General features: G+C 46.1%; 1 protein-coding gene across 1 annotated transcript in view; it reads right to left on the reverse strand.

Annotated features, from left to right (window-relative positions):
• Window positions 1-381: 381 nt before the first annotated feature.
• LRRTM4 (leucine rich repeat transmembrane neuronal 4) overlaps window positions 382-27,697 on the reverse strand; it is a 158,695-nt gene continuing 131,379 nt past the window's right edge. The window contains exon 3 of the mRNA XM_056508825.1: window positions 382-1,706. Within this exon, the coding sequence (XP_056364800.1) occupies window positions 1,485-1,706 (222 nt within the window). The 3' untranslated portion in view covers window positions 382-1,484. The remainder of the gene's footprint in view (window positions 1,707-27,697) is intronic.

Genomic DNA, 27,697 nt, shown 5'->3' on the forward strand with positions numbered 1-27,697 from the left:
AAATACCTGAAATAATCACCAAATTCATTCTGTCCTCAACTTTGTCAATGTGTTCTTCCCCCTCCAGATAAAACCTCATCCCTTGTGTTCTAATCTGAGTTGGTTTAGCTGCAGCTCAGGTTTGCAGATGAAAAATCTCCCTTCTATTAAAACCCCCAACTTCTAGTTAAAAAAAATTGTTTTCCCTCTCTTCCCCTCCCCCAGCCCCCAAACCACCTCTTTTTTTCAGACAAACCAAATAAATTGAGCTTCTCCAGACTCAGTTTTTTTAAATTGAGAACAATTCCCTGATTTACTTCCAAGAGGGGAGAAACAGGACCCAGCATTGTCCCCTCTCTCCACGGGATCCCCGTATCACACACCCAGAGAAATCAAACAGTAGCTTGGCTGTGGTGTCCCAACCACAAAATAATATGTTTATTTTTTTTTCCACCACTTTTTTTTTTGTTGTTGTTTGTTGTTGTCATTTTATTGATAAAAACTACACAAAACCTAACTGATCATAATAATTAATTAAAAAAAAAAACCAAACAAAACCAAAACCCAAACCAAAAAACAACGTTACACATTCTGCTGTGTTTTAGAAATTGTGTCAGCCAGTGAGTTGCACTAAATGCTCTTTAAAAGATTTTCCTTCTGATCCGTTTCAAGCACTTCACTTCCATTTTGGTTCCCAAACGTCCATGAATTTTGCTTAACAAGCACCACTGGCCTGGAAATCTGAGTCGTGACTCCGTTGCAGTATTTCCCCTTTTTTTTTTAGAGCCCATAAAGGAATTAGAGTGTCAACAATGAAGCACAATGAAGATAAAAAATCAAAAGCCCCCTCCATAGTGTACAGCCTGTGTCTTAAATGTACATGCACCCGAGTTTCTTTGTTTCTGCTGCATCAATTGCCAAGGTCCTTTTGGTTCAACATAAGCTTTAATGCCCATGTTTGAAAGTTGAAATATTAATGCTTGACCACTTAAAAAACGACCAAAAAAAAGAAAAAAAAACCCACCAAAAAAACCAACCCCCGAAAGGAAAAAAGAAAATATAGAGCTATCTTTTGTTGGTTTTAAAAAGAACAAAAATAGTCAACGGATCTTTGTAATAAACACTTAATAAGGGAACATGGCTGACCCTCCCCAGAGCCTCGCCCTCCCCACCCCCGTTTATTTTTACCTGTGGTTCTCCTTCCCTGGAACCGTGCAATGTAGAAAAATCAAATATACAAACAAAACTCTTAATCCATCCCTTTATGTAGCTAGAGTGAAATCTATTTGTCGCTGCCGTCGTCGCTGCCGTTCTCTTTAATAAGAACTCGACAACCTCTCTCTCTCTCTCGTTTAATATTTACACCGAGGAGCTCGTCTGAAAGTTTAAAGCCAAGAAAATCCCGAAGTTCTCCGCGTGCGGCGGCGTTTGAGCGCCTTCCCTGCCCGGCCCTCACGCCCGGGCCTAAAGGTCCGTGGCCCAGCTGTCCCCCGCGGTGGCCGTGGCTAGTTGGGTATTCTCTCGATGTAGATGGCGGGCGCGGCCGAGCGCGCGATGGTGGCGATGAAGCTGTGCTCCCGGCCCAGGTCCAGCGGGGAGCTTTCCGCCGGCTCCCGCGGCGCCGCCTCGTAGCCCTTGTTGACGTGGAGGGGCTTGTGGGCCTGGCAGTAGCCGATCACGGGCTGGTCGTAGCTGTAGTAGGGTAAAGTCTTCATGTGGTGAGGGACCTGCAGACAAAAAGACGGGACAGAAGGACAGCAAATGTCAGCAGCAGGGTTGTGGGAATTCAGGATATTCTCCTGGCTTCCCTGGATGCCTCCAAACCCAGGCAGAGGGCTCAGAGGCCTTGGCACAATGCCCCAGACCCCTGTGGGTTTGATTTCAGTCCCATCGTTACAAGTCACAAAAAATAAGTAGAGCGTAAATTAGATTGTTAGAAAAGTGAATTTGTAAAATTGTTTATAATAAGGGGCCCAGAGCCAAGATGGAGGAATTTGGGCGTGGTATGCCTTTCTTTCTTCTTCTTTGTGACATCCATCTTTTGGGTTGGGATGGCACCTCTGGATTGGTTTGGGAGAAAGCTGGACAGTGCAATGTAAGTGTCATGGATTGGAAAGTAACTGTAATTGTAATTTATAGTATAAAAGATCAGAGCTGCCCAGAGGGCAGGCAGTGTGCCTCCCACTGACCTGCCAGACAGACCTCTGTAGGTCAGGGAAAGAATTCCTTAGAGAAGAGAATAAACAACCTTGGAAACCTCAGAAAACGGATTCTGACTCTTCCTTTGGAGAGCTGGAAAACAAGAACTCTAAAACCACCAAAATCTGTGCAGTGAGTGATCTCAGACTCAAAGAGACGTCACAGATCACAAGGGCTGAGCTCGTGTTTGTGCAGCAGCACCAGAAATCCCAACACAGCCTCAATCCCCCGGGATCAGCCCACGGGATAAACCCTGAGGGTTCCCAGCTCCCTGTTCAGATCCCTCTGGAGTGGCACTGCCAGGCTGGGAGAGCTGCAGGTGTCCAGCCTGGAGGAGGAGATGCTCCAGGGGGATCTCAGAGCCCCCTCAAAGGGCTGATGGAAAGGAGGGAGAGGGACTCTTTAAATGGACAGTGGTTTTACACTGCCAGTGGGCACGGTTAGGTGGGATATTGGGGAAGAATTCCCCCTGTGAGGGTGTGAGGGGCTGGGATGGGATTCCCAGAGAAGCTGAGACCCTGGAGGTGCCCAAGGCCAGATTGGAGCACCTGGGACAGTGGGAGGTGTCTGCTCATGGCAGGGGGTGGAATGGGATTATTTTAAGGTCCCTCCCAACCCAAACCATTCCAGGATTCCATGACCTGTGTCCCCACTCCGGGATGGATCCCCCACCTGGCAATGCTGGCCCCAGAGCAGAGGGAGCTGCTCTCCCTCCCTCCCTCTCCCCAGTTTGTGGGCAGATGCTCAAACTGCTCAATTCTGACTCTTTAGGATGACCCAGCTCTGAAAAACAAACCAAGGGGTTTGTAAACCCAGCAGCTTCCAAAATCCATCGCTTTTCCAGTGCCTGGAAAGGTGCTGAGCGTTTCCAGACCAGCCTGGGAATGTCAAAGGCAGAGCCAGCTGGCAGCAGGGGTGGTGCCAGCACAGCTGGAACAGAGTTTTACTCTGTGGTGCCAGCACAGCTGGAACATCTGTTTATTGCTTCCAGGACAAAGCTGCTCACCCAAGGTCATGATTCCCCACGTTCTTTATCATCCAACCTCCCCAGGACAAACACTGTCAAAGCAGCTCCACTGCTGCTCACCAGAGCTGAGCACATCCACACCTTGTATTTCCAAACCCTGCCAGATCCATCTGAATCCCAGCTCTTCGTTATGTAAATCCTCAGAAACTGCCAGCCCCCCATCTGCTTTTTCCTTTCCTTTTTTTTTTTTTTTTTTTTTTTTTTTCCCTTTCCCCCTTCCATAAATATTCTACGCTTGCAAATGTTAATCCTACGACTAAATATGATTTATGGCACAACATCAGATACAAATCTTTGCAGATAATTTTATCATCTGCAAGAGATGAGCTGATCAAGTCGAAAGAAATATGCTCTGAGGGAGAAAAACACATGCAGCAGGAGAGAGAGAGGCGAGAGTTGATTCTAACGCTGCCAGCAAACCTGAGCTCATTATAGCTGGAGATATCCTACACATAATCCAATATTGGAACAAATGCCTTCTGATTTTCCAGGCCAAACTTGAAGTGAAGACCACAGAGCTAATTTCTCCCAAATTTTCATTGCTCAATGCACTTCATCCCAAAAAAAAAAAAAAAAAAAGCATGGAAAAAGCAAAGGCATTAAGGCTAATTGAGAAGTTGTGCAGGGTCAGAGTTCCTCTTGATGTGGATCCCCTGCAGAATGCTGGAGAGATCCCAAAATCCTTCCAAGAGCTGGAATTCAGCTGAAAATACGATGTGACACACCAGCTGGGTGGCAGGGATGTGGAGGACAAGCTGCTGGGGGAAATCTGACAGGACAGCTGTGCTCACTTGTGGATTCACAAGAACCCAGATCTCCCCTGGATTGAGCAATATCTGTGCCAGCTCCTGTCAGGGCTGAGTTTGGCCTCAGCTTTAAGGCAGCTCTTTATGGTTCCATAAAAGCCAAGGACTGTTTGTGTTCTGGAGAGCTGAGGGATGGAGGTCCTGGCTGGGCAGCAATAACACACAGCCCATGAAGCACCTGAGGCCTGGCTGCAGCTCCCAGCAGGAGTCAGAGGCACCAGGATGTCCTCAACATCTCTGAAAAGTGATAAACACTGAGTTTTCCAGCCCTTTTCCAGTGGCTTTACAGAATCTCTCACTAATTTTCAGCTCTGAGCTCTGTGCACATATAAATCACAGCAGTAAGGGTCACTGGGTGGAAGGAGGGTGGATATCCTTTATCACTGTAAAAAATCAAATAAAAAGAGATGTTAATCTCTAAACAAAATCAGGTTAATTTGCAGGTTAAATAAAATCAGGATGTTGCAGGTTAATTTGTAAAGGTTTTTTAGGATAATGAGAAGTTCTCAGGCCCTTGTGCTGCTCTTCCTCTCCCTCTTTTGAGGCCTGGATTTCACTAAGGGAAATTAAAGAAATAATTGTGTGAAATGAATGTGAGAAGCTTTGTCCTCCAGTAAAGGCTGAAGACAGAGATGCCACCACCCCTGACAGCCCTTGGGATGCCTCTGGAAGGCAGAAAACAGCCACAGGAGCAATTCAAACCTTCCTGGTCAAAGGGGGGACAGAGGACTGTCCCACAGAGTCCTGCCCTTCCCTGGAAAATAACTTTGCATTTGCAGGAAGACACAAGGGCTCAGTTTTTATTTACTCTGAGGTGACTGCAGGTGACACCTGAGCCCCCCAAAAGCTTTTCCAGGACACAGCCTTGGAAAATGTGGGGACAATTGTGCCAGCACTCATCCAGTAAAATGATGGAAAACACTGATGATGCTGTTCACTCTACACAAAGCTGTCACTATTCTATTTTTACAGATTCAGAGATCAACAAAACACATTCCAAATCACCTAAGTTGCAGAGAATTAATTTTAGAAGTGTTTTTCTTCTAGGTTCTGAGGTAATTTCTTTTTTTTTTTTTTTCACTCCTGCTATGGAACTAATACCTGAGACACTCAGATGTGACCTTGCACAAGTCATTTTATGAGCTGGAAAATGAGAAGCTTCAGTCCTGCCCCTGCTCGTCCTTGGAGCTCTTTGAGGTGAGGGCTGTTTGTGCAGGGACTGAAACAACCCAGCTGTGACCTAAGCTGGGCCTTTTCAGCTGCTTTGGCCTCCAAGAGACAAAAAAAAAAAAAAAAAAAAAAAAGCAGATCCAATTCCAGTCAAATAAATTAAAAAAAAAAACAAAAACAAAAACAAAAAAAACAGAAAAATAAATACAGCCCTGGAGTTGTGTCCTCAAGCACTGGAATGGGCTGGTGGTGGAGTCCCCATCCCTGGAGGGATTTAACATGGAATCAGGGAATGGTTTGGGTTGAAAGGGACCTTGAATCCCACCCTGCTATGGCAGGACCCTTCCCACTGTCCCAGGGAGCTCCAACCTGGCCTTGGGCACTTCCAGGGATGCAGGAACAGCTTCTCTGAGCTCCTGAGTCTCTTTGTAGCATTTTCTAAAAATTTTCTATTTAATTTTTGTCTTTCCATTTCCATTTTAATTTCTAGAACCAGCACTGTCCAGTTCTAACCTGAATACTGGAAATGTTTGCAGCAGGACAACACAAACCATCAGGAGAACGAGCTCCAAAGACAGTGACACTCAATGAACATTTTGGGTTTATCCCATTTGTGGCACCTGGGAGGGTGAGAGGGACTGGGATGGAATTCCCAGAGGAGCTGTGGCTGCCCCTGGATCCCTGGCAGTGCCCAAGGCCAGGCTGGGATAATCTGGGACAGTGGGAGGTGTCCCTGCCATGGCAGGGGTGGCACTTGGTGGGATTTGAGCCCCTTCCCACCCAAACCATTCCATTATGATTTTATTATTCCATCCAAAATTGTAAACAGTTAATTAAGCCAAGCCTGGAGTTGTTCCCCTGTGAGAGCTGGGAGGGTTCAGCGGGTTTTGGGCTCTAGGCCTGGATTAGTTTCCCACTATTGATTTCTCAAGCCCACACCCCACAGATCTCCACTCTAAACTTATTAAATGTTGCATCCAAGCAGCCACACACTTCAAACACAGCTCCTGATATGGGCACAATTTACATAAATCCCCAGCCAGGGGAGGAAGACAAAGGATTTAGCGGTGGGAGTTTAAGGAATGCAAATCCTCCCTGTGGAAGTCCAAGTGACACTGGAGAGGTTCCCAGCTCAGCAGCTTTGCTGGAGCACAAGTGCTGCCCTCAAAAACAGCTGGAGCAGCTGGAGCTGCCCAAAATTCAGGGAGATTCTGCATGAGAACAGATGGCCTGCATGAAAGAAAGTGTTACCCGAAATTCAGGTTAATTCTGGCCTGCATGAGAACAGTGTTACCCAAAATTCAGGTTGATTCTGGCTTGCATGAAAAGGTGTTACCTGAAATTCAGGTTAATTCTGCATGAGAACAGATGGCCTGCATGAAAAAGGTTTTACCAAAATTCAGGTTAATTCAGGCCTGATGAAAAGGTGTTACCCAAAATTCAGGTTAATTCTGGCTTGCATGAAAAGGTGTTATCTAAAACTCAGGTTGATTCTGGCCTGCATGAAAAGGTGTTACCCAAAATTCAGGTTGATTCTGGCTCGCATGAAAAGGTGTTATCTGAAATTCAGGTTAATTCTGACCTGCATGAAAAGGTGTTACCCAAAATTCAGGTTAATTCTGGCCTGCATTTGAAAGGTGTTACCTGAAATTCAGGTTAATTCTGCATGAGAATGGATGATCTGCATGAAAAAGGTTTTACTCAAAATTTGGGTTGATTCTGGCTCGCATGAAAAGGTGTTATCTGAAATTCAGGTTAATTCTGGCCTGCATGAAAAGGTGTTATCTGAAATTCAGGTTAATTCTGGCCTGCATTGAAAAGGTGTTACCCAAAATTCAAGTTAATTCTGGCCTGCATGAAAAAGGTGTTATCTGTAATTCAGGTTAATTCTGGCCTGCATTGAAAAGGTATTACCCAAAATTCAGGTTAATTCTGGCGTGCATGAAAAAGGTGTTGCCCAAAATTCAGGGAGATTTTGGCCTGCATGAGAACAGTAGTACCCAAAATTCATGCAGACTCTGTCCTGCATGAAAAAGGTGTTTTCCAACATGTCCTGCCCACTTTTCCTCTGGCAGCCACCACTGATGTTCAGCTCAACCCTCAGGCATCCAAACATGCAAATGCAGGTACCCACATTGCAATCTGGATTATTTGTCTTTTACATTTCTTTGACACTGCACTGAATTCTATCAGTTTTACTTGGGTTGAGAATATCATACAAGAAAGTTCTATTAAAAATAGTCTGAGTTTAGAGCTCAGCCTGGACTTCTGTTTTTGTAGGTGCAGCCATCAAAACCCAAATTTTCAGCCAAACATCAATAAAAATCCTTATCCTGGGACTTGGAAAGCACAGCAGTAGGGATGTAACTGGAATTCCCACTGGGATCAGGGAGCTTTCAAGGATTTGGACTGGGGTCTGAGCAACCTCATTTCCAGAGTGCTTTTCTCTCTCACTTCTTCTGTGTTCAACACTCTCACACTTTCTTAATTCCTTGCTCTGCCTCCCAACAGTACACCTCAGACAAGCTGGAATCCAGCCCAACATGATCTCTAGGATGTGACACCTCCCTACCAAGTAATTCCAGGAGGGAATACCAAGTTCTGTGCCCAATTCCAGCTCTGGCATTTCCCTCTGTGCTCACAGCAGCCTCGCTGCAGTGCAAACTCCTCGGGGATCAGGCAGAGATGAACTCTCTGCCTCACCCAGAATCACTTCAGCCAGATGAAATCAGCCTGAAACAATTCCCTGGTGTTTGCTAAATCAAAGTTTGGCCGCCCAAGTTTTGGGAACAGGTCTGTTGTGTGTTGGAAATACGATGAGTTTGTTCTTTGTGCTCATTTTGGAGGACGGATCCCTCACCATCACTCATCCTGCAGAGCAGGAAAGTCTTTGTGGAGCCTCAGGAATGGCTGTGGATGTCTGGGTGACTCACTGCCAGAATTCCCAGCAGGAGACAGGGATGTAATCTATGGAAGGGCTGGCAAGCCCAGCAGTCTCCAGGGAGAAGTTTGGATGGAGTGGAGTTTGTTTTATCCCTGAAAGGAGACGGTGCAAAGGCTCACACCGTCACAGGAGCCTCAGACAAATGACTGCTCCAGAAAGAGCCCAAAACCCAGATCCTGGCAGGGAAAATCTGCATTTTTGAGTCCCAGACTCTCTCAGCTGCCTCAGTCTGGACACCTTGGCTTCATCCAGGTTTAGACATTGCAGTTCAAACCCTTCAATTCTGCTGCCTCCGTTTTCAAAGAGGAGGAACATCCCAGTTTGAAAACCCAATGCCTGCTCTGTCCCTCCTGCTGGAGGCTGGCGGGACACAACCAGCCCTCCCCTCCAGAAGACACATTTCCATTTTTAAACAATAAAAACGCAGCATGAATATTCTCTGGTAGTTGAACATGGTCTGGTTTCACATTTGCTGGTAATCTCTAATCCAGGTAAGCTGATTCCCGTGGAAGTGCTTGCCCAGTTAATGATTACATGAATTAATTACACACAACTTTAGGAGCTGTCCATACGCCGTGGAAACTCGGAGTTACAAAACGTGGAAGCGATGTTTTCTCATTAGCGCTAATATTTAGTCTCAGAGCACCATGACTTCATTGGTGAATTAGCATCAGAGCTGTTGATAAATCAAATTCAGAGTTCATTTCCAAGCCCATCATAATTTAGAGTAAAAATAAGCAAGATGTTCTGTGGTGGCGTGGCGATTAGCGGAGCATGCGGCTTCACCTCAGAGACAGATTGATTGGGCACATTAGGCAGACAGAGCTGGGATAAACAATTCCAGCGCATTTCACGCCGCTGAAAAATCACAGGCAACAGCCCTGGAACATCCCTTTAGAGGCAGCACAGAAAAATATCCCTATTCAGGAAAATGCCCCATCAAACATTCCCATCAAAGCCATTCTGAGGGACAAACGCGGGCGCTGAGCTGAGCGCTGAAATATGAGCAGGTCTGTGTGTTCTGCTTCCATTTGGAACAAACACAAAAAGCCTGGCTGCTTTTTGGAACAGGCCTTTTGTTCTAAAACGCGTGTTTCCTCAGGTAATTCTCATATTGATTACATACAAAAAATCAAAACCTCGTTTATTACAACATTTAGGCGCCTGGGCGTGGGCATGCTCGGCTCTGAGGAGGGTTTTGGAGCTCTGCTGTCACTGAGCTGGTCCCTGTGACGTCTGAGCAGCTCAGGAAATCTGCCAGCTGCAGTTTTGCAGTTTTAGGTGGAGGTCTTCAAGCTCCTTAATGAGCCCAGGATATCTGAGAGCTGTGAGTCCAACTGGGAGCTCCACTGGGATCGGTGCCTCTGTTAGGCAGTTCCTGATCTGTTCTGTGGGAATGGGGCAGTTCCTGATCTGTTCTATGGGAGTGGGTCAGTTCCTGATCTGTTCTTTGGAAATGGGGCAGTTCCTGATCTGTTCTATGGGAATGGGGCAGTTCCTGATCTGTTCTTTGGAAATGGGGCAGTTCCTGATCTGTTCTATGGGAGTGGGTCAGTTCCTGATCTGTTCTTTGGAAATGGGGCAGTTCCTGATCTGTTCTATGGGAGTGGGTCAGTTCCTGATCTGTTCTTTGGAAATGGGGCAGTTCCTGATCTGTTCCATGGGGATGGGGCAGTTCCTGATCTGTTCTTTGGAAATGGGGCAGTTCCTGATCTGTTCTTTGGAAATGGGGCAGTTCCTGATCTGTTCCATGGAAATGGGGCAGTTCCTGATCTCTTGAGATCTTGTGCACACACAAACAAACTGGAATATAAATCCAAGTGTTGTACAGAGTTAAACTTGTCTTAAATAAAGCTCATTTTTCTCTTGGATTCCCTTCTCTGCTGGCTGTTTCCCCTTTTCTTACTCTTATTTCCACTGTAATAATTCTACAAACAGATCCTACGAGCATCCTGAATCCATTGGTGCCCAGAGGAGCTGTGGCTGCCCCTGGAGCTCTGGAAGTGTCCAAGGCCAGGCTGGACAGGGTTTGGAGCAGCCTGGGATAAAGGTGTCCCTGCCCATGGATGGGGGGTGGAATGTGATAATTTTGAGGTCCCTTCCCACCCAAACCATTCCCTGATTCTGTGATTCCATATCCCACCCTGAGCTCCCCTCACTTAGACTTGGATCCAGCCCAAGTATTAAATCAAGGTGTTTGGAATCAGACTGAAATATTTTGTAGGATGATGGGGTTGGGGATAAGATGGTTTCTTCACTGCATGTGATGGAAACCTTCTCCTTATAAAAATCTAATCTGGAGATAAATGTGTATTTTTGTTTTTGGCATGTCTCAGACCTAGCGAAAAAAATTGGTGCTGGTGGAAATTCTAAATTATACAAAATTATCATTAATCTTATTCAATTCTTGTATTTCTGTGGGAATGAGATCCCAAAATTGGCATGGACTGACAGAAGAGAGGTCTTGGTATGGAAAATGCAGAGAAATGACAGGAGACACGGGACAAAGATGCTGCAGCCCCCAGCTCCTTCTCCAGGCCCTATAAAAGGTCTATTTGTAGTTCATAAAAAGCCAACTGATAATTAATAACTCCAGGAATTAAACAAACATCATAGTGTTAGATGTGATTAGAGGCATATTAACCTAAGAAATTGCACATCTTGATAATAAGCAATTTAGGAATCTATGGGATTATAAAATGCTTTGTAAAATTGGTCAATTTGATACAAGCTGAATTAAAACACAGCTATTAATTTCTAATTTGAGATGAAAACATTCACCAACTTTTAAATCACCTGCAGGCCAGACTGGGTGCAGCAAAGAGAGAACTTTGTGATTTATTGGGTCACCCTTGCTGAGTTTTTAAATTCCAGGTTTTAAAGCCCTGTAACGTCACCCTGACAGTTCCACTGACACTGTGAACTGGATTTGAAGCTTTCCTTGCCTTCCCTACAGATAAATTCCTAATCCTCCTCTCCAATCACACAAATGCCTTCTGCTTTAAGGCAGAACCTCTCCACGGACTCTTTAACTGAGTGTGTTTTTCTAGAGATCAGGAGAAAAAATCATCCACACCCCACTGCTCCCTCCATGGGCAGATTTGATCTTTCAATCAGGAAATGAAAAGGTTTCCCTAAAGGAAACTCCTAGAAAGAAGAAAAAGCCTTCTAAGCCTTCTTATTGTTCCTTGGGCAAAATATTTCTTTTAAATGGCTTGATCTGTTTTTTATGGCGTGTCTGGCTCCTGACAAAAAGCCCCACTGATGAAAAACTCGGCATGAGATGCACAGGAACCTTTGATTTTCTGCCATGGAGGGCCAATCAAATAAACAAACTAGATGTTCTAATTAGAAAGCCATTAATAATTGCTTTGAGTGCTCTTGGGATCGTTTCCTATGGAATTGGATAAGGATGGAAGCCTGGGGGTCAAACAAAGCTTGGGGACAGCAATGAGTCCCTCAAACACGGTGCAGTCCCTTGGAATTCCTTATCCATAGGTAAAATAAACCCATTGGGAGCCTTTCCATATCTATGGGTTCCCAGATGCACAGACCTTCCAAAATTGAAGCCAACTCAGCTTTTATTTAGACACTTAAAGATATTTTTTCCTCCCCAGAAGTTCGTGCTTCCCACTCCTGGCAGAGCTGCAGACCCAAGTGAGTTTGAGCTCAACCTCTCAGGCCAAGCCAAAGCTGCCTCCACCCCAAGGTGTCAGGAATCCCATAATGATTCCCCCAGGTTGTTCTCCTGACCTCCAACACTCCCAGCTTGCTGAATTCCTGCCGATTTACCCCAAAATTCCACGGAGCTGGACCTTCCACAAGCCTGGAACTTCTGGGGCCAGAGCATCATGTAGGGAACGGGGCACAATCTTCAAAAAAAGAATTCTGGCAATAAAGGAAAAGGTGCAGCTGCTCTTCCATGTGGTGATCCAAAAGATGGCAACCTGCTCCCTCCACTAGTCCCAACAAATAAATCCAGGATTTAATAGGAACATCTGATAATGTTGCTGCCACGGTGACGGATGAAGGCGCTGCAGAACGAGTGGAATAAGTCTCTGTCTCATATTCAAACTCTGCTTTTCATTAGATCTGCCCAGAATTGATGGGCTGCAAAAGAGCTCTCCAGGAATTGATGGCTTCTCCAAAGGTTTTTAAATACTGTTTCAAGTTGTGCATTGATCCTGTGCATCAAGAGAATAAAACTGTGTTTCTAAAGCAGGGGGAACATGACTCAAATTGTACAATATTTGGGCCTGAAGACATGAGAAGGTACAAACAAGGCACGTCATGACTGGTGATTAAACCCACAGCAGTGTGAGAAGAAAGGGATAAAAGAAATGGGAAATTTTCCTTCACTGTTATCCATTTATCCCAGACCCTAAAGGTTTTGGCTGTAGTCAGGTGAGTCTTAACCCATTTTGATTAAAAAAATGCTTAGAACCACATATTAAAAATACAAATAATATCCAGCCCCTGCACTCCCTCCAAACTCTAAGAGGACAAAATCCTCCTCTGCCATAATTTGAAATTCAATGCTTAATGCTGGCCTAAGAACATTGTTTTTTTTTTGTTTTTTTTTTTTTTTTCTCAAAAAGATAATTTGGGTTTTTTCAGCCATCTCAAGGGGTTGTTCTTTATAGAAAATGGGTGTCAGAGGAAGGAATGAGGAGGAAAAATGAGAGAGATTGCTCAAGACTGAGTTGCGGAGAGGAAGAGCAGAAAATCTGAATTTTGTCCCATTTCTCAGTCCCCCCAGAGAGCCACTCTGGACACTGATCCAGGACAGAACTTCCCTGGGTGTCAGAATCCCTGTGGAACATCTGTCAGGAGACAAAGCTGCCCTCAGCACAGCACGATGGTGAATCCGAGCTGAAACCTGGGATATCTCTGTAAAACAGAGCTCAGGCACATCCAGACACCAAGTGCTCTCCCTGTTCACTCTGGGATGCAGCCAGGAGAGGGCTGCAGAGCACCTGGGCTGTGCAACAGCTCTCTGCTCACGCTGTGCAGGCTCCGGGGTTTCAGAAAATCCAAACAAAATCTGTCTCATCCCCAACCCCACACGAGGAACATTAATGAGCAAAAGCAGCCTCTGCCCTCTTGGGCGGGTCCTGGGCTCAGGGTGTAGTGAGGAAAAGGTTCAAAAATCCTCCAGGAAAGTAAAATCTGCCCTGGGAGGCAGGATGGGAATACCTGCTGCTCGTGTCAGTGAGAGACAGCTCTGAGCAACCTCTGGCCCAGCCAGGCACTGTCCAGAGGAATTCCAGCCACTCTGGTGTTTTCTAAGCTGGTTCTGTCTGGGCAAGGCAATGGCAGTGTGTCCATAGGGATCAGCCAGCAGGGAATTCCACTTTTTCAGAGTGCAGCTTTTCCCTGGTGGAACATGGGGCTGCAGCTGTTAACTGTTATCTCTGTGTGGGATAATCCCAGAATCCTGGAGGGTTTGGGCTGGAAGGGACCTTAAAGCTCATCTCTGACATGAGGACAACTTTCCTTGAGGAGGCTGCTCCAAGTTGTCCAGCCTGGACAATTCCAGGGATCCAGGGGCTGGGAATTCCATCCCAGCCCTTCTCCTCCTTCACAGGGAGGAATTTCTTCCCTTTCCTGGCTGCAGCCACCTGGAGCAAACACCCATTGCTTCACTGCTAAAATCCAGGTGCTATCCTGACCTGCTCCCTGCCTGCACGAGGGAGAAGAAATCCAGAGATAAACAAACTTCTCACCATCCAAAATCTGCCATTTGCTGTGCCTGGGGGCCTGGAGAAGAGCTGGAGCTGCTCTTGGTACCCAGCACTGCACTCAGCGAGCCCTTGCCCTGCAGAGCTTGTACTCCAGACAGCAGTGACAGATGAAGGGTGGGAGAAAGGAAAATAGCAAACAAGAAGAAGATCTCGCACAGATTGAGGGACAGATTTTCCCAGGAGCTGAATACACGAATGCAGAGCTCTTATCCCCAGATGACTCCCCTCGTCAGGCAGCCACGGCAGCTCTGGGTGCCTTTGGGAGGGGAGGCAGCCCAGGAGCAGCTCTGGGGAGCAGGGGAGCTGGTGGTGAGCACACGGTGTCCAGACATCCACCCTGCCAGGGCTGGCACCAAATGGGCTCCCAAAAACTCCCAGCAGCATCCACAACATCCAATCTGCACGGGGTGACACCAAATGGGCTCCCAAAAACTCTCAGCAGCATCCACAACATCCAGTCTGCAAGGATTGGCACCATACAGGCTCCCAAAAACCCCCAGCAGCAACAGAACCTTTCTGCTCCTCCAGCACCCACAATATCCCTCCTGTGAGGGCTGGCACCAAACAGGCTCCCAAAAACTCCCAGCAGCATCCACAACATCCAGTCTGCAAGGACTGGCACCACACAGCATCCCAAAAACTCCCAGCAGCAGCAGAATGGGCCTTGCTGCTCCTTCAGCATCTACAATATCCATCCTGTGAGGACTGACACCACACAAGTTCCCAAAAATGTGGGAGCCTGGGGTATACCCCTGGCCTCCTTGGGGGTCTCAAACCCCCCCTGGTGAGGGTCTCAAGGAGCCCTGGGTGAGACCCTGGTGTCTCAGGTGCTGAATTCGCACCCCTGGGGAAAATTGCCAACACAGAGGGAATGGAAACAAGCCACCAAGATTAGTAAAGTGTAAATTAGGTTGTTAGAACGTAGATAAATAGACTTTTGGAGATGTTTGTAATAAGGGATATGTGGCCAAGATGGAGAATTTGGGGGTGTGGATATCTCTTCCTCCTTCTTCTCCGTGTCATCCATGCTGGGTGACATGCTGGCACTCTCAGATTGGATGGGGTCAGAGCTGGACAGTTTAACAAAGTTGTATTGTATTGGAAAGTTGTTATAAACATTTAGCAGGAATTTAGAGTATAGAAGATCAGCCCTGCCTTCAGCAGGCAGATTCCATCCTGGATGCCTGGCTGGAGAGAGCACTGTCAGCCGGGCAAAGAGTTCCTGAGACAAGAAACAATAAACAATCCTTGGAGCCTCTGAAACCATCTCCTGCAATCTCTCATTGGTAGCTTTGGGAAAAATCAGGATTTCCACCACAGCACGTCCTCCTGAGGTGATCTCAGGAAAGGAGACTCCTCGAGCAGTGACATTTGGCGTCCCTGGGTGGGCCTCAGTCCACAAACGTGGGTGTGAACCTCTAGCCAAGAAAAAGCATGCCATTGTTGAAGACTGTGAAAAAAAATTTTGACTCCTCAGGTGGTAACACAAAAACTCCCAGCAGCATCCACAACATCCATTCTGCAAGGGCTGGCACCAAACGGGCTCCCAAAAACTCCCAGCAGCAGCAGAACAGGATTTACTTCTCCCCTAACATCCACAACATCCGCCCTGCCAGGGCTGACACCAAACAGGCTCCCAAAAACTCACAGCAGCAGAACCTTGCTGCTCCTCCAGAATCCACAACATCCAATCTGTGAGGGTTGACACCACACAGGCTCCCAAAAGCTTCCAGCAGCACCAGACCAGGCTTTGCTGCTCCCCCAGAGTGAGAAATGTGTTACAATTGGAATAAATCTTTCCTGTATTTAATATTTGTGTGTTTCCCTAACCCATGAGTTTCCTACTGGATTTTTTGGCTGATGTTAATGGAACCCTTGGATGCTGGGCTCTGTTGTGTGGGGTGGCCCCAGTGCAGTCACTCAAGGACCACAGTGACAAAAAGACCTTCTGGGTCATAGAACTCTCAGAATCTCAAATTCTTGCCCCAATGTTGCAAATCAAGGGCCATCAAATCCATTAGAGAAACTCCTCCAGTTCAGGAAAGTGAAATCATTAAATTGTTTCTGCAGCCCAACGCAGAAATTTTTATTTTATCTCCATCAAATTCAACTGGTTTTATCCTTAATGAAATCAACAGGACTTCAAAGTGTCCAAGGCCAGGTTGGCCACCCTGGGATAGTGGGGGTACTGGATATTCTTTAATGTCCCTTCTACCCAGGCCATTCCATGAGGGTTCCCCCTTTCATATAAACAAAAACTGGGCAGGGAATGGAGCTGGGGAAGGGTTTGGGGCACCAGGAGGGGCTGAGGGAGCTGGGAAGGGGCTCAGCCTGGAGAAAAGGAGGCTCAGGGGGAATTTCTGGCTCAGCACAACTCCCTGACAGGAGGGGACAGCCGGGAAGATTTGGGATTTCTGCCAGGAGCAGGGACAGGAGGAGAGGGAACGGCCTTAGGGGAGGCCTGGGTTGGATATTGGGAAAATTTCTCCATGGAAAGGGTTGTAAAGAGTTGGAACAGTTTGTCCAGGGTGTGGTGAAGTGCCCATCCCTGGCAGTGCTCAATCACTGTGGCTGTGGCACTTGGGGCTGTGGCTCAGTGGGGACCAAATTTTGGATTTGATCTTAAAGGCCTTTTCCAACTTCAACAATTCCATGACTCTATTTAAGTATCCATTGATTTCTCTGTAATTATGGATTTCCCTCCTTATTCTTCACCCTGGAATAAAACACACGGGCTTGCACCAAAACACAGAAGCCACCCAAGAGCTGCAGGGACTGTGACCAGCCTGAGGAAGAGCCTTGGAACCTTCACCTCTGTGTCACCACGAGGGACAGGGAGTGACAGAACCCTGCAAGGTGCTGGTGCCCAGCTGGACAGCACTTGCCATGACTCCCCTTTCCCTCTTTGTGCTGCAGGTCTGGAGTGAGTTCAGCTTCAAACCCTTCCTACACAACGGGATGCATTCCATTCTCATTCCATGGAGGAAAAAAAAAAAAAAAGGGAGGGTGCCATTGCCCTTTGAAAGCAGAACAAAGCTCCAGCACTCCCTGACAGCCCTGATCCACCGGGGGCTTTGTGGGCAGCAACGGGAACAGCTTTATGGACTTGTAAAGGGGAAAAAAATGATCTGCTGGAAATGAGTCTGTTGCAGTAAGTGCTGGGAATAATGAGCAGCTGCAGTGCTGTGGAAGGTGAGGCTGAGGAAATGCAGCCTTAATGGGCAGGGAAAGGCTCCAAGGGTTTTATTGGGCATGATGCAAACTTTCAGTTGTCAAAGGGAACATTAAAAAAAAAAACAAGACAGGCTTAGGTAGGACATGTTGTTTAAGCACATATTTATCTATCAGAAAGGAAACAGCTGCAGGTTGGAGGGGAGAGTGATCAACCATGGCTCCAGCAGAGCCTCCACCAGATGGTTTGGGGCTGAGAAATGAGGGTGTGAGCTTTGAGGGATGCTCTCCCCCTTTTGCTCGGGTATCAATGCAGAAGGAGAATAATGGAGTGCGTGTCTATGTGTGTTTATCCTCCCAGATGTTCCTCTCCAGAGCTCTGGGTGACTCTGTAGCTCTGCTGTGGCTCTGTGACATGACCAGCTGCTGGAATCTGTCTGTGCAGACTTCTTGTGCTGGAAGATTCAAGGAAAGGATGCAGCACCGCTGAAGGAAACTGAGAATCACTTCTTGAGGCACCCCCACCACCTCCCCAGGTAAATCAGAGGTGTTTCCTAATTTACATAATGAGATTTGTGGCCAAGCACATCATCCAGCCCAGGGAACAGCAGGAATTTCTTGGCTTGCTGCAAGGGAAGGCTCTTACATCCTGAACAGGGAAAAAAAGGAATTTTTACAGAGGCTTTTTGCATTAATAGGAATTCTCTTCACTCCTGCCACCAGAAAACCCTGGCTATTGGTAAACCCCTCTCAGAGCTGTTGGAAAAAGCTGAAAGAATTTCCTGTTCCCAAAAAACCTTGGTGTCATTTAGTTCCAAACTGCTTTTTGTTTGGTCTCCTCAAGGAAAATCCATTTCCCTAAATTTGTCCCCAAAAGCAATACTGCCTTTCCTGTTTCATTTTGGGTAAAGGTGAATTTCTTCTTATTTCCCCTGTCCCACGTCCATATTTTCAAATCCTGAAGAAGCCTTGGGAAGCTTAAACCTAATTTTGGAATTATTACCTTTGTTCCTCTAAAAGGCAACTTTGCAGGAAGCTTTTAAGCAGCAATAAACTTCAGGAAGTTTTCTTCTTGGCCAGTTATCTGTTGATTTGTTAATTTTTAAACTCCCTTATCAGAATAAAAACCGAGTGCTTTTATCACAGAACTTTCAAGATATGTTGGTTTCAGAAAAATTTGGCTCCATTGTATAAAATCCTAAAAGTTCCAGTTTTTTCAAGCTGATTTTTTTGGGGATAAAACACCTGGAAAATACTTTCCAGACCCGCTGCTGATTATATTGGCCAAAAACCTGCCTAGAAACAACTCTGGGGCTGCCTCTATTTCAGGCTCCTTCCAGAGGTTGGGTGTTTTTCCTCTTTCCTCAACTTTTCAAAAGTCACGAGGAAAACGTGGGGGACTGGGACATTCAGCTGGCTAAAGATGGAAACTGAATCATCTGCTGACTTTCAAAACTGTGAAACAGAGGTGAAAATTGGGGAAAATTAAGGGAGTTGGATCCCAGCCTCCTGGAACACTTCTGCAAATCCCAGACATTCCTATTATAATATTTTTAAGTTACCTGAAAGTTTTTGGGAGTCTGTGGTTAAAGGAGGTTGTTCAGATTGGGGTTTTTAAACTTATTAAAGTGAAATTTATCCCTGCAGTTGTGCAGATCTGTGTCCACTGCAGATGGAAGGGCTGAATCCCCCCAGGATTAAAATCTTTAATGATTCCATGGAAACAGCTCATGTTTCAAGGAGGGAACTTAGCACCATAAACTTGGGTGAGAACTCCAGAAAAAAAAACTTCTCTCTATTTTTAAATTCTCATCGAGGTTTTTTGGTTTAGCTTGGATCTCATCAATGCTAAATTGTGTTAGAATCAGTAACAACTGCCTGAAATCCTTAAATTTTATTTATTTTATACAGACAAATAGCTGAGCCTGTTTCCATGTAAATATGGGAAATAGATGGATATATTCTCTAGATGCACAAGCAGAAGTGAAGATTTGGGGCTTACACTGCTTTTGGCTCTGTAAATTCAGTTGGTGGCAGTAGATTTCCTTCTGATTTACACAGGAATTCTCCCCTGTGAGGGGCTGGGATGGGATTCCCAGAGGAGCTGTGGCTGCTCCTGGATCTCTGGAAGTGCCCCAGGTCTTGTTGGAGCTCCCTGGGACAGTGGGAGGTGGGGATGGAGCTGGATGAACTTTAAGGTCCTTCCATCCCAAATAATTCTATGATTCTCTGATCATGGTGCATTTTCTGATGCATTGAATTTCCATCCTGTGGATGTGATGCCTCCAAATCCCAGAGCTCCAAATCTCCTCTCCTCTCCTCTCCTCTCCTCTCCTCTCCTCTCCTCTCCTCTCCTCTCCTCTCCTCTCCTCTCCTCTCCTCTCCTCTCCTCTCCTCTCCTCTCCTCTCCTCTCCTCTCCTCTCCTCTCCTCTCCTCTCCTCTCCTCTCCTCTCCTCTCCTCTCCTCTCCTCTCCTCTCCTCTCCTCTCCTCTCCTCTCCTCTCCTCTCCTCTCCTCTCCTCTCCTCTCCTCTCCTCTCCTCTCCTCTCCTCTCCTCTCCTCTCCTCTCCTCTCCTCTCCCTCATCCTTTTTTCCCAACTCCAAGCAGCCTTACTGCATTCCCCCCTTCTTTGCCATGGAAACTGATCTTGCCCTCCCAGATCTGATTTTTTAATATTGTTTATTAAAAAAAGGTTCACCCCAAGCCTGGCTGTTTCTCTGGGAATGCCACGGGCACTTCCCTGTGACCCAGAGTTACACCAGGCTGGTGAGGGAGGAGGGGTTGGTGTGTCCTGCCACCATTGCCCCAAACCCGAACTGCTGTGAGCAGGATGATGCAGTTGAGTGCAGAATTGGTGATTTTGCACCTAGAACTCATTTAGGTGTCAGAATCCAGCAGCAGGGAGGGTCTGGGAGGATTTGGGGCACAGCTGCAGTAGCTGAGCTCTCATCTTCAAAGGCAGATCTGACCCCTCTGAGCTCAGCTTACCCCCACCAGCTGTTTGCTCCCACCAAAAACTGCTTCCCATTAATTTGGGTTCCTTTGATGTTATCAGATCCCAAACCTCCCAGCTGTCCCCCAGCCCCTTCACCTGGTGTCCCCCTGTCCTTCTCAGACCCCTTCCCACATCTGGACCCCAGATTAACACTCTCCCATCTTTTATCCCACAAGCATCTTTTACAAATAAATCCAGAATTTGGGAACGAGGTTTCTACTCTTTTTTTTTTTGTTTGTTTTTTAATTCTTCCAGCCAGGGCTTGATCCAAACTCAAGGAAGAAAAAAATAAATGAGCAAAGAAACTGCAGCCCATGCCCCCTAAACAAGCCTGGAAAGAGCTTTTAGGTTGGAGACACTAATGGAGATTGGCAGTTTAATGCAAGTGGAACAGAATTAATGTGAAGCTTTTCCAAAGGCTGAGATCCATGGATGCTTTCCCAAGTGCCACATCCAGCAACAGCCCCAGCACAGGGAGCAGCAAATGTGTGTCTGGCAGTGGCTGGGAGTGAGAACAACATTTCTGAGCAACCTTTTCCCTGCTGGATCCATCCAGGGATGGATCCATCAATCCTTCTTCCAGGGATGGATCTCAGCCCATGGAACCCAAGATTTCCTTGAGATTTCCCTGAGATTTCCCTGAGATTTCACTGAGATTTCCCTGAGATTTCCCTGAGATTTCCCTGAGATTTCACTGAGATTTCCCTGAGATTTCCCTGAGATTTTCCTGAGATTTCCCTGAGATTTCCCTGAGATTTTCCTGAGATTTCCCTGAGATTTCCCTGAGATTTCACTGAGATTTCCCTGAGATTTCCCTGAGATTTTCCTGAGATTTCACTGAGATTTCCCTGAGATTTCACTGAGATTTCCCTGAGATTTCCCTGAGATTTTCCTGAGATTTCACTGAGATTTCCCTGAGATTTCCCTGAGATTTCCCCTGAGATTTCCCTGAGATTTCCCTGAGATTTCCCTGAGATTTCACTGACATTTCTGCTGCCTCCTCCACGTGGCAACAGCCTGAACCACTCCAGGGAAAATCCAGTCCTCAATTCCCTCCCCAGAAGAGGAAAGGGAAGGAATTGCACAGGTTGGACCTTCCTGCACCCCTTGGATGGAGATTTAACCTGGATTCCTGAGCCAGGCAAGGAAAGCTCCCCAAGGAAAACTTTGGCTGGAAAATACTCTGTGTCAATGAGGCAAAACACGACTAATTTGGAACTCCTGAAGCTTTATTGTGCAATTCCAAGGAATTTCTCCTCCTCTGTAGCTAAAGCTGGTGAGTAAACAGTTCCTCATAGCTGCCTTCAGTTCTTTTCCTGTATAGGTGAGAAATGTGTTTTTCAGGAAATAAACCCAAACCAGTCACCTGTTTCACCTTATGGAAAATTAGGAGCTCACAGGCTCTTCCAGAGAAATATGACCAGGAGAGAAAAATGTGCAGTGCATTTTTGTTATATCAGAATAATTCTATTTTCAGAACTCCTGTGAAATTAAAACGAGCAGGGTGAAATTTGTGGGGGGATTACTTGAAAGTTCAAGGCCATTCTGAATCTGTGCTCCAAACCATTAAAGGTTTTAGCAATTGCTGCTTAAATCTGGAGCTGCCTGGGGGCAGCACAAGGAGCTGTTCTGAGGATCAGGCACGGCAGAAATGGCCAGAACATGTTCCAGATGTCAGCCCAAAATCCAAGATAAGGAGCCACAATTTCCTTTTATCTGGGGAATAACAACACTGATGGATCTCCTGTCCCTAGCTCAGGGTGGGCTCACCCACGGGGATTCCTACACCCCAAACCCCTCTAAAAACCTCCAGGTGGGATTTGCTGATTTGTGATTTTATTCCAAAACCAGAGGAATGTGAAGCATTTCCTTTGAACCTCACCAGGGAGATTCTGGAGTGGATAAACACTTGGATAAAAACAGAATGTCTCTTCAACTGTTCTGTATTTTTATTTTCAATAGTTCTGTATATTTTTTTTTCCCCAACAGTTCTGTATCTTTTTTTTTTTTCTTTTTTTTTTCAACAGTTCTGTATCTTTTTTTTTTTTTTTTTTTTTTTTTCCCCAATAATTCTGTATCTTTTTTAATTTCAGGAGCTGCATCAAAGTCCCACATCCCTTCCATGGAGTCCCCAGATTTTGGTGCCTGTTTAACACCTGTCAGAGCAGGGATGCTCCAGAGACTCCAAACACAAAACCTGCAGCTCCTGTCTGGCCCAGCTCCTGGGGGAAGTGCTTTTCCTTGGACTTAGGAGCCAATAACACACTTACACTGTCGTGTTGTTATCCTAGAAATTATTTCCTTTCCCAGTGTACAAAATTGGTAAATAACAATGAGTGGTTTTTGAATCTGTAGCTTTGTTTTTCTGAATCTTATATATATATATATATATTTTTTTTTTTTTTTTTTTTTTTTTTTGGGTGGGGTTTTTGTTTGTTTGCTTGTTTTGGTTTTTTTTCCACTAGTTCTGTATATATATATTTATTTATTTGTTTGTTTGTTTGTTTGTTTGTTTGTTTGTTTGTTTGTTTATTTTCAGGAGCTGCATCAAAGTCCCACATCCCTTCCACGGAGTCACCAGATTTTGCTGCCTGTTTAACAACTCAGAGCAGAACAGAACCGCAGAATCCTGGAATATCCTGGCCTGGGAGGGACCCACAGGGATCAGAATCCAAGCACAGACCCCCAGCCCTCCCTCCCTGCCCTGAGGGCTTGTAAATCTCTGGAATTTGTGTAATGTGAGCCTGGAACAGCAGAGGCTTCCTGCAGCCTGACATTCATTCCACGGGCACATCCTCCCACCCAACAATGGCTTTGCACTGAACAATCTCCCAACAACAACCACTTTGAGTATAATTAAGTAATTAATTATATTTTCTAATCTATTAAGCCTTGATTGCTTATCAAAGCATTCAGCTGGATCATTTTCCTCCTGTCATTTCCAATTAATTTTTTTTTTTTTTTTAAGCAAAGCAAAAAGTCTCTCAAACTTCCCAGGGAATCAGGAGCTTCACTGGAGCAGAAAGAGAAATTGCTGATTTTTTTTTTTTTCTTTCCACTTTTGGCTTACTAATAAAAATAAAAAATACCAAGACTTTCTCAAATGCCCAAAACTCCCAGAGCTCTGTCAAAATCCCTGGGATTACCCTGCTTTGGGAGCACTGGAATCCAAGCCACATTGCAGTCTGGGTTGCTAAAAAATCACAGAAACCCAGATTTGGGATGGGAGGGACATTAAAGATCCAATCCCACCCCTGCCATGGGCAGGGACTCCTCCCACTGTCCCAGATTATCCCAAACTGGTTTTGGGCACTTCCAGGGATCCAGGGGCAGCCACAGCTGCTCTGGGAATTCCATCCCAGCCCCTCCCAGGGAGGAATTCCTCCCTAAAGAACAATAAGTATGTACTCCACGGTTTAATCACAAAATAACATTTTTTTTTTCCCCAATAATTTGTCCTGTGAGTTTAGGCAAGCACAGAAAACAAGTGAATATCCAACAAAGGAGGAGAAAAACTCCTTGCAGATCCTTACTGCCTTTGGGGAGGAACTGCTTGGGAGAACACCCATACAAATGTGGGGAATCATTGTTCCAATTAATTTTTTTATCTTATTTTAGTGTCATGAGGCACTTAATGAGATGGAGTTTATTTGGTCAAACAACACAGTCTGCTTTGTCCCCATAGAGAAAAAAAAAAGGAATGTATGAAGGTAATACCAGGAAAATGAACCAGTTTTCCTTCTCCTTTTCCAGTTGGATCAGGATATTTTTTTCTCACACAATGCAAGGAAGGAGAGGGGTGATTACTCAGTTCCTTGTGAGAATCTAGTCCAGCACAGCCACAACTGGAGTGCCCTGGGTTGCACAAAGGAGGAACCACAGTGTGCCACACATAAATACACAGTCCAGAACTGTAATCTCAAATAATTCCATGGATAAATGCAGCAGAAAAACGCCACTTTGTGATTACAGGACAAGGAACTGCAAAATACACAAAATAAGATGTAAAACATCATTATGAGAGGGGAAATTATGCCTGATGGAAGAGAATAATCTCAGTTATGTTGGTGTGGAGCCAGAATTTCCCTGCTGGCTGTGTTGGGAGGACTCAAGCTGTGCTTGGGATGTTTTTTCCCTAGTGAGTGAGGACAGGGTTTCTGGGGAGCACAGGAGTGGGGATGGAGCTGTTTCCTCCCAGCCAGAACAGTTCACCTCTCTCTGCCCTGCAGTGCACTCCTCTCACACCGGGTTTGGAATCACACCTTCTCATCTCATGCTAAAAAAAAAAAAAAATCAAATTCTTTAAAATTCCATTTCCCAGGCAAACCAGTGGAAACAACAATCAAACAGAAATCTTTCTCAAGGCAAATCATCAAATCCATGGGATTCAGCTTGGAGGGGAAATTCATCTCCCTGTCAATGCAGCACAAACAGGTTTGCTCATCCTTCTCCCAGGGCATCAAAAGTCATTTTTTTAAACCAGATCCATGGATGTATTGCCATTTCCAGCTGCTGAAACAATGCTCCAGACAGGCACTCAACTGACTCTGGACAGTAAATAAATTTCCTGCCTTATTGACTGAGGTGAATACAAAGAGATGAAGCACTAAATCCTGCCCACGGCGTGCCAGCTCTGATCTTAACTTGTCATGCCAGCAAAAATTATATCCAGCTCAGGCCAAATCAATTCTGCCTCCAAAACATCCTTAATAAACATGTTGGGGATGATTTGGTTATTAGTGAAATCTGGGAGAGGAGAGGAGAGGAGAGGAGAGGAGAGGAGAGGAGAGGAGAGGAGAGGAGAGGAGAGGAGAGGAGAGGAGAGGAGAGGAGAGAAGAGAAGAGAAGAGAAGAGAAGAGAAGAGAAGAGAAGAGAAGAGAAGAGAAGAGAAGAGAAGAGAAGAGAAGAGAAGAGGAGAGGAGAGGAGAGGAGAGGAGAGGAGAGGAGAGGAGAGGAGAGGAGAGGAGAGGAGAGGAGAGGAGAGGAGAGGAGAGGAGAGGAGAGGAGAGGAGAGGAGAGGAGAGGAGAGGAGAGGAGAGGAGAAGAGAAGAGAAGAGAAGAGAAGAGAAGAGAAGAGAAGAGAAGAGAAGAGGAGAGGAGAGGAGAGGAGAGGAGAGGAGAGGAGAGGAGAGGAGAGGAGAGGAGAGGAGAGGAGAGGAGAGGAGAGGAGAGGAGAGGAGAGGAGAGGAGAGGAGAGGAGAGGAGAGGAGAGGAGAGGAGAGGAGAGGAGAGGAGAGGAGAAGAGAAGAGAAGAGAAGAGAAGAGAAGAGAAGAGAAGAGAAGAGAAGAGAAGAGAAGAGAAGAGAAGAGAAGAGAAGAGAAGAGAAGAGAAGAGAAGAGAAGAGAAGAGAAAGAGAAGAATGCTCAATGTCCCACCTGAGCACCCCCAGGTCGCTGTGGGGGGAATTTAGTGAAATGTGGTTTTGGGAGTGTTAAAACCCTGAATAAACAAATCATGATCACGCTCATCCCTGCTGTGTCCCTCTAGAATTTCATCCCACTGGTCCTTTCCACCTCTCACTATTCCAGGAACACAGCTCAGAAAGCAGATGAACCAAAAATTTCTCATTTTCAGAGCTCTGCCCAAAAACCAAGGAACCTTTTTTCCCTTTTGCTGCTGTGCTGAAAACAGGGAGAAAAGTTTGGGGATTCAGTCACTGGAGCCAAGAAGAATTCAAAGTGTAAGACAATGTTCTTTTTCAGGCTGGTCCTGGAGTGTGGTTTGCTGTCAGGCACACGAGACTCACAGCTCGACCATACAGGTAAAATAAAAAAACTGACAAATAGAATAAGAAAGTGACAAACAAACAGAAAAATTTGGGTATTTTAGGTCACTGCAATATACAACTCCAGATCTAAACACATTCAAGTGCTTTTCTCTCCTCCCCACTTCCCACACTGTTGTTCCAGCACAGAATCAGGAGGTGCAATTTCAGTTTTTTCTTTCCTTTAATTAAAAATAATTGATTAAAAAAAAACAAATCAAGACAAAAAAATTTAGATATAAAGAGAGAGCATCACTTTAAAGTGACTGGACCTGCTCCTGGCTGGCCCTTGGGGCTTTATTGGGATTTATGTCACGGAATGGCAGAGTTTTTCAATCACATCAGCTAAGAGCTGGAGATAAGATAGAGCCAGAAAAGGAATTACATGGGATATACCCTGTATAATTTGGCTTTATGGCTGGGAAGAAAAAAAATTCTGAGACAGTCACTGAAAGCCTGAGTGATTTTAAGATTTCTGCTTTTAAACAATTTATTTACTGGGGGGACAAAATTGGGATAATGAATCAAAAAGTGCCTCTGTGGCTTCAAAACTTGGATCTGGCTGTCAGATCTGCCTTAAGCTCTCCAAGGCCAGTTTAAATTTTGAATTTTTTGACTGCCCATGAGCACAAGAGCAGCTTGTTGTTGTTTGGGGGTTTGGAGTTTTTGGGGTTGGTTTTTATGAGGGAGGCAACCCCACAGCTGGGAGGGAACAATCAAATTCCTGAACACTTGGAAAACTTAGGATAGGACAGAATTTCTAAATGCTCTAGGGGTTTTTTATTTTTGGCAAAAGTCTGATTATTCTCAGCTGAGCAGGAGAACACTCCAAGGAAGGATGGAGGATGCTCAAAAAGCTGCAGCTGGGGTTCCCTGATGTTCTCCAGGTGGGTCTGCAGCCCAAGCAGCCCTGGTGTTCACTGGGGTCTGCAGCCTGAGGAGGAGGGCTGGGCACTCCTGTGACCCTGCCAGGACTGCAGCACAGCCAGTCCTCACTCAGCCCTGCTCCCCACGCCCACCCTGTGCCACCTGTGTGACACTCACCTCTGGCCCCATGACATTTGGGGAGTGGGAAGTGCAGAGAAAGCCAACCCCAACCCCCCATGCTGAAACCCCGATGGACAGACACAGAAATGTCCCTTCCACTCCTCCAGGCTCCCAGTGCTTCCCTCAATCCTGGGCTTGCCAGGGGAGGGGAACCTGGGGCAGCTGCTGGGAGTGAATGTCTTGGGCTGCAATACAAGATGTGGCCAGAAATGTGAATTCTGTCCCCATCTGTTAAACCAGCTGGGGCAGTGACCCTGATCTCCCTGGGAGATATCTCCTGCTAATGGGCCATCTTTAAACCAGCTGGGCAATCATCTTTATCTTCCCACAGCCCATCCTCCCTCCAGGAGATATCTCCTGTTAATGGCCAGTGAGTCCCAGGGCATGACTGATAAAATTCCATCATCCCACTGGGAGATGCTCCACCCAGGGGGAGGAGCCAAACATTTCCTACCCAGATAAAAACTGAGATTTGGAACACCAGAGCAGCCTTTTCCACTGGATTCCAGAGGAAAACCAGACCCTTCCACATCATCCCTGGAGCTTCAGAGGAAACTGCACCTTCTCCAGGAGCACTGCTCCAGCTGAACCACATCTGCCACTGCAGGAGGATGCAGCCAGGCAGGTGCAGCAGGGCTGGATGTGCCCCAGGGAATGGCAGCTGGTGTTTGCAGCACACAGGGAATGGCAAAGAGGCTCCCAGAGCCTGGGGGGAGCAGCCAGACCTTCCCCATCACCCAGGGGTGATGCTGGGCTGGCTTGTCACACACGAAATTTTAGGTTCCAGGAGGGAGTGAGTTCAGCTCAGGGGGATGAGTTCTGTTTGTCCAGCCCCAGGCTCTGCAGGG

This window comes from Oenanthe melanoleuca, chromosome 22 (assembly GCF_029582105.1).
Source record: "Oenanthe melanoleuca isolate GR-GAL-2019-014 chromosome 22, OMel1.0, whole genome shotgun sequence".
Lineage (NCBI taxonomy): Eukaryota > Metazoa > Chordata > Aves > Passeriformes > Muscicapidae > Oenanthe > Oenanthe melanoleuca.